Source organism: Etheostoma cragini, chromosome 5 (genome assembly GCF_013103735.1).
Source record: "Etheostoma cragini isolate CJK2018 chromosome 5, CSU_Ecrag_1.0, whole genome shotgun sequence".
Classification (NCBI taxonomy): Eukaryota; Metazoa; Chordata; class Actinopteri; order Perciformes; family Percidae; genus Etheostoma; species Etheostoma cragini.
Window position 1 is genome coordinate 5111867 of NC_048411.1, and position 7400 is coordinate 5119266.

Genomic DNA, 7400 nt, shown 5'->3' on the forward strand with positions numbered 1-7400 from the left:
TAATGTAACTGAATTAGGACAATTCTGCAAAGATGAGTGGGTCAAAATTCCTCCAGGACGCTGTAAAAGCCTCATTGCCTCATTGCACGTTATCGCAAACACTTTTTCACACCACTGTATAACATATAACCGACTGCTATCTGTTGAGTTGTCCTCCCGTTACTCCGTCCTCTGTGAATTCTACATCTAGAAACTAAGCTGCACCGTGCAGGAACAACTCTGACTGGCGCATGAGCAGACGGCTTTACGGAGCACTAGATGCGCTATGCAAAAAAAAAGGAGCGTTCTATGAAATGACACTTAAAAAAAAACGCTTGATCACGCAAATTTGATCGTGGGAAGTCAACATTTTGATTAATATTCGATTTATTGTGCAGCCCTAACTGTGACTTGCAGCTTCCAAATCGGGCTCCAATGTAATTATATAGAGCAAATGTGCGTTGTCAATTTTGTCCACTAAAAGTTCTGTTTTTGATGCTGATGGTGTCAAATTGTTATTTTAAGTTTCTGACAATATTTTGAAAGGATCCCTACAGAGATTGAACTTTTACTTAAAGAGGAACATCCTTCATTAGATCAGTTTTGTGAAACGGCTCCAAAATCACCATCACCAAACTCATTGACAGACCGCAAAAGAAAGTAGAAAGAACCTTTGAATTATCTGGGGAGGAAAACTCCTGTAAAACTACTACTACTGATGTCTTATTTTGTATACTGTCATATTCTGTTTTTGCACAACTTGTAAGTCTGTAACAGTTTAGATGAGATAAACTCATGACCATTTCTCTGCTTCTCATACAGTCCAGTATGGACCGCCCCTTCTTGTCCACCTTCCAGAAGAGGTGGATCAGCAAGCAAGGGAACCATGGGTCCGGCCTCACAAATAAGCAGACTGTTCCTCCTTCCCCTCCCCAACCAAAGCTCCAACCATTTCAGCTTTGTGGTAAACAACCACATCACATTTTGTATAGATTTGCAGGTTGTTTAGTTTTTTGGGGAATTAAAAAAATTTTAAAATGTGTTTTGAGAGTCAATTCAACACTACATTGTTCAGACATGTATTTGCCTCTGAATGCTGCCCAGTGTTTGGTACATATTTATTAGAAATTGTTTTAGCATTGCTTGTATGTCAATTTTCTGTTCCCTATGCGCTTTTAGAGTTAAAAATGTCTTGTTCCTGATATTTATACCTTAAAATAAGAATGTATTACTTTTGTACATTGGCTTAAGTCAATTATTTGTAATTTATTAAATTCAATAGCATTTATGTAAAATATTTAAAATTGTTTGTACAGCCAATGCCAGATAGTGTAATATATATTGTGAACCACAATAACAAAACTATAATACAACAAGAATATTAGTATCATTTAGCAAATTGTAATTACAATACAATTACAGTAAGGGTATCTTTACTACTGTAAAACTAAGGTACAGTAAGGGTATTATACTACTGTAAAACCAAGGTACAGTAAGGGTATTTTACTACTGTAAAACTAAATTACAGTAATATTGTATTGGGCATTGTACTGTAAAAAACATGTACAGTTATGATACTGTAATTGAGTAGTTACCGCATATATACAATAAAAAGTCTAACAGTGTAGTCAATACCTCTATTACAAAAGAGATGATAATCGACTTAAGAAGAGCCCAGGTCAGAGCACAAAAAAGAGGCTCAACAAAGCTGATACACCAACTGCACAGCTGCTGAATGGCACAAGCTTCATTGTGTGGTGAAAGCAGCCCAGTGCATCATCAGTTTGAAGTTTCTGGGACTGGACACGATCTGCTTCAATAAAGGAAGAAAGCAGCCAGCATTCTCCAGGAGATCACACACCCTGGCAGCTCCCTGTTTGAAAAACGCAACTCTGGCAGAAGGTTTTGGATAAACAAAAATAGAACTAACAGATTAAAGAACATTTTTTGTCCCATAACTATCACTCCAAGTCCATAATTCTGTGAATGTTAGTTGGTTACTATTATAATGCACTGTATGTACTTTACTTTTACTGCCAAGTTTAACTGATGCTGTTTCTCTTGTCTTGTCCTGTCTTTTATCGTTTTAAAGTTTTTGACACATGTACTTATACAAATACAGTACAGTATTTAGTTGTTTTTACTTCCCCGCTGAGAAGAAAGCCCGACAAAGTTTCATTATGCACTTGTATAATGACAATACAGATTCTTTATATTCTGTCTGTCTATTGCTAGCTAGGATTTGTTTCAGGTTAAAGGTCTAAGGAAATCCAACTTTAAAGTCTTAAAAAAACTAAAAAACACAAAAATAATAAATCTAGTCTAAAACTCTTTCAGTTGGTGTTTGATTGCAGAGATGTTTGTGCTCCTGGTTTTGCTCCTCTGCGTCCGTCCTCTGGTCTTTCTGTCTTGCTCCTTGTCAGGGTTAGACAGTTTCCTCAGCAACTCTACAACAAAAAGGTTGGATTTAAATAAGGAACATGGCTTTTACCGACAGGAGGCCTCAGAGAGATACTTAAAGAACGCTGGTTGGTCAGCACTACTCAGTTTCAGTCATGAAGTTGCTGTTGATGCTTTTTGTTACCAGTTAACTCCGGATGACTCTGGCTGGAGTTTTTTAGGAGAGGCATATATTTCCGACATCCAGTATCATCATCTCCTGAAGGGAAGTAATAATATAATAAAACAGCTGGACAAAAGTTTGTCAGACATTTCCCCTATTAAACAAAATTAAATATACTTTTAGTTACTGTAGAATACCTCGATGAGCAGCATGAGAGCTTAACCTACTTGATCCTCCAAAATTAACATATAATATACTTTAATATACATTTTTTACATCATCTATCAGTATATTGGGGGGGGGGGGGACCACACACAATTCAAACTTTTACATTGACCTCCCAAAATTTATATAATTAGGATTGATATGATATATTTTAAAGTAAGTCAAACATATATGTTACTTCTGAACCTAAAAAAGCATCATCAGTTTTACATGCTGTAACTGTAATAAACCGTATCAAAACTGGCCAGTATAAAATATTTTCTAAACGTGGCATACTCACGGCATACTCGTAAGAGGACGTAGTATTGTCTCTCTATCAGCACGCTCCTGGCCAGAGCGTTACTTTGCTGCTTTCCCTCCAAGTTCATCACTCTGCCACTGCTTTCCATCAGGTCCACACACTCTGCAGGGTCAATTGTACGTTGTTATTTTTTATATTACACTTAACATAAAAATGTTTTATACAGGGTCTAAAATTTACACCTGACCGTGCGCTAAAAGCAGCAGAATTTTGACAATCTGTCACGTTGGCAGGTAGCCCATCAAAATTGAGTGTTTCATTACAGTAGTTGTTTTTGTCCAGCCTAGTCTCATGCTAGTTTGTAAAATTGTCACATTATTTAATCTATTTGTTTGTGTACAGGTCACGTGAATGACGTTATTTTCGTGTATTGATTACGAATTTTCAAGTAATGTATTTCAATGGGAAGCTTATTACATGATCACAGAAAGATTACGGCAGCTAGTAGGCTAGTATTAAAAACCGAAAAATCCGATCAGGGAGGTTGGGGTTGGTGGATTGCTCAAACAACACAGGACTTTCACCCCGGAGACTGGGTATCGTGTATTGCAGTTCCTTTCCGCGTTATTCTCTTCCTAACCACAACCGTCCCGTTGTTGTCGACGTGTCCTACGTGTGATGGTTCCTTTCCCCGTTTTTTTTCCTTAGCCATGACATTCCCGTTGTTGTTGTGGGTGGCGTTTGCCGTTTAATTTCCCCGATGCTGCATGTCACAGAGACTGCAAATCGTGTCCCTGCACACAGGGATCGTGTACCACGTGTGGCGATCTGTCCCGTTGTTGAGTCTGGTGCGTGGCATTTCATTTCCCCATTGTTGCGTCCCCCAGAGACCACAGATCATGTCCCGGTGCAATTTGTTGTGGCGTTTCATTTCCCCATTGTTGCGTCCCCCAGAGTAGCCCAGTGCCGGCAGTTCGTGAACTGGTCAAATTTTAAAATCGTGACATACGTACACGTAATAAATGAGAAATCGTGACAAATGAATAAATCAAAATAATGTAACAGTTTCACCAACTGGCGTTAGACTGGGTTGTTTTAACCACTGCTTCTGTGACAAAAACAACTAATGTCTGTGAGTGTGTCTGCTCCTCTTTCGTGGACTCAGAGGAGCCGTCAGTGTATGATAATCTGTGACACGAGGAATCAATAAACAAAAAGGTAAAATATATGTATCAGCCAATTGAATAATTTTTTTTTTTTAATTATATTGAAAACTATATTGCCTGGTAAAAAGCCTGTGTGGCTAGTGAATTTTAAAATTCACCTGCCACAGTGGCTGGTGTCAAAAAAGTTTGATGTTTGGTGCCAGTCAATAGATAAAGATGTTGTAAGACTTACTGTTCAAGTTATGGATGCTATAGAACTAACAGTCATTAAGTTTCTGACTGTAAGTCCAAACCACTAAACCTGTTTCTGAGAGCTGTTCAGTACCTTTTAAATCGAGACCACACCTCTCCTTTAAATGATGGATGAAGTGTATCAATTTACAGTTGAGATTTAACATTTCCATCCTGTTGTCTGTCAGGGAAAAAAACATCTATTCAAAATATAACATTGCACATTAAACTTTGCACTTTAATAATTTCACAATGGAAATTTATTCTACCTGTATTCAGGAACAAAACATACTAAATGTGGACTTCTAAGCAAAGCAATCATCTGCCAACACATTAAATATGTGGTGATCTAATGTAACTTATTTTATATTAGAGCTAAGTTCAAGTAGAAGCAGTGTCATTTTAGTCACCTGAAGTAACATGCTGAGACATTTGTTTTAATTTTTCTAGGATTGGAATAGTTCCTGAATTTTTTTTCTAGTCAACTCTAATAAAATAATCAAACTTTAAATACCAGGTTTATCCTACTCTACATAACAGGTGTCATTGGTTAAAATTTTCTCTACTTGAAAAACAGCGAAAATATAATATATCCAGGAATGTTACTAACCTCCAAGCAGGATAGTGACAAACATTTTCTGGTCCTGACTGCAGTTAAGCTCCACTAGTACTGCCGCTAACAATTTACAGCATTCGTAATTCCAGACGTTTGGACTGGGCACAAGTGTAACAATGAAAGCTGTTGAATCAGTGTTTTGGTCTACACTTTGTGACAAAACTCTGAGGGAGAGGCTGTCTGGACTGGCCTGCATAATGTAGTGATGGTAAACAACCAAACACACACGCACACACACACTTCTTCTGCATCCTCCTCCTTTTCTTCTCTTTTCAAAGCTGAAGCCTTTAAAATGAAGGGACAAGGGGCTGCTGTTGCATGTATCCATGGAGTCTCTACACACAGCCAGATTGGCACTCTAGACTTCATAGTTACTTGTTGGACAGCAAAGTCAAGATTGGCTGTAAAAAAAAACGGAGCTTTACTGTTTCCCGCCTCAGATTGGAACTAAGATTGGAATAGTTCCTGAACTGGAAAAATGGTGCAGGTACCCTAATTCAACCATTGCATGACATAACCATGGCATGTGTCTTGGATATATTTAAATTCTGACATATATCTTGTTGGGGTGACCCCGACTAGTCGACTATTTGTCCGTTTGATCTAAGAAGCCTGATTCTATTGCCAATCTCTCAGTCGAATTGTGTTAGTGTCAGAAAATGTGGCTATGAAACAGGATCATTCTATTCTGGCTTTAATGGGTGTACTGAATGTCTGATTTACCTTCTTTTAAAATGTATTATATCTTATTTTCTGTTTAATTTCTTGACAATAAATCATGGTATATAGTCTATTTTGTATAAACACCAGCCTTTTAATAATACTGTTAATATTGTGTGCCTGGGTAGCTAATCTGGTAGCGTGGGTATGCAGAGGCTCAGTCCTTGCCGCAGTGGCTAGGGTTTCAAGTCCAACCTATGCCCATTTGCTGCATGTCTTCCCCCTCTTTCCTATCTAGAGCTGTCCTGTTTTTTAAAAGTGGTCTTAAAAACTAATAAATAATTATAATAATATTGTTAACATCAAAAAGTACTCATGCGGACAAAAATCACACAGTGGGGCTATAAAGTTTGGGCAATCCAGGTAAAAAGTTGTATTAATGTGCATAAAGAAGCCAAGAAAAGATAGAAAAATCTCCAAAAGGCATCAAATGACAGATTAGACATTTGCATAAGATGTCACAAAAAATCAGATTTTATTTCCATCATTTACACTTTCAAAATAACAGAAAAAAAAATAGCGTCTGCAAAACTTTGGGCACCCTGCAGAGTCAATACCTTGTACTGCCCCCTTTGGCAAACATCACAGCTTGGAAACGTTGTTCTTGTAGCCAGCCAAGAGTCTTTCAATTCTTGTTTGAGGTGGCTTTGCCCATTCTTCCTTCCAAAAGTCTTCCAGTTCTTTGAGATTTCTGGGCTGTCTGTCACGCACTGCTCTTTTAAGGTCTATCCATAGATTTTCAATTATGCTGAGGTAAGGAAATTGTGAAGGCCATGGCATAACCTTCAGTTTACGCCTCTTGATGTAATCCACCGGGGATTTTGAGGAGTGTTAAGGATTATTATCCATTTGTAGAAGCCATCCTCTCTTTAATTGGCATCAAGTTAGCGTCCAAAATGTTTTGATGTTTTATTAAATTAATTTTTCCTTCTACACGTGAAATGTTCCACGTGCCACTAGCTGTAATACAACCCCAAAGCATGATTGATCCACCCCCATGCTTGACAGTTGGACAGGGTTTCTTTTCATTAAATTCTGTGCCCTTTATTCTTCAAATGTACCTTTGTTCATTCGGGCCAACAAGTTCTATTTTAAACTCATTGGTCCACAAAACTTGTTTCCACAATGCATTAACCTTTGCTAATTTACAAACTTTAAACGCTGATATGGTGAGGAAGTAGAAGAGGTTTTCTTCTGATGATTTTTCCATGAAGACCATATTTGTACTATTTAAATATCTCTTTATAGTGGAATGATGTACCACAACTCCAGTGTCTGCCAGGTCTTTCTGGATGATCGTGCAGTCAAACGTGGGTTTGGACTTGCTTTTCTCACAATCCTGCGAGATGTTCTGTCTGATATTTGTCTTGGTCTTCCAGACCTGGCTTTAACTTCCACTGTTCCTGATGACTGCCATTTCTTAATTACATTCCAAACAGAGGATATTGGTATCTTCTTATTGCCTTCTTCTGCTTTGTGAGCGTCAACAATTTTCAGTTTTAGTTTTCTAGACAACTGCTTAGAAGAACTAATGGTGCTGATTGTTGGGGCAAGGTCAGAAAAGTCTGGGCATTTAAAACCTTAAGATTGACTTCACCTGGTATTTCCAGATGATGATTGAGAACAATCCATGACACTGTCAAGTCTCAGCTTTCCAAA

General features: G+C 37.9%; 1 protein-coding gene across 1 annotated transcript; it reads right to left on the minus strand.

Annotated features, from left to right (window-relative positions):
* Window positions 1-1875: 1875 nt before the first annotated feature.
* On the minus strand, window positions 1876-5712 carry LOC117944964 (uncharacterized protein C22orf15). The gene is made up of 5 exons (XM_034872192.1): window positions 5016-5712; window positions 4500-4586; window positions 3048-3170; window positions 2564-2638; window positions 1876-2426 (listed from the first exon to the last, which is right to left on the minus strand). Exons 1-5 carry the CDS (start codon window positions 5347-5349, stop codon window positions 2302-2304), a joined length of 744 nt encoding a protein of 247 aa, XP_034728083.1. The 5' UTR covers window positions 5350-5712; the 3' UTR covers window positions 1876-2301.
* Window positions 5713-7400: the final 1688 nt, after the last annotated feature.

Bases quoted from the DNA above. Each gene is read 5' to 3' on its own strand.
- LOC117944964 (XM_034872192.1), bottom strand. From the start codon at position 5,349: ATGGATACATGCAACAGCAGCCCCTTGTCCCTTCATTTTAAAGGCTTC. The intron at 4,587-5,015 runs GTTAGTAACATT...TTTCCCTGACAG, and splicing joins TGTCACTATCCTGCTTGGAG to ACAACAGGATGGAAATGTTA. The intron at 3,171-4,499 runs GTACTGAACAGC...TTGACCCTGCAG, and splicing joins GTGTGGTCTCGATTTAAAAG to AGTGTGTGGACCTGATGGAA.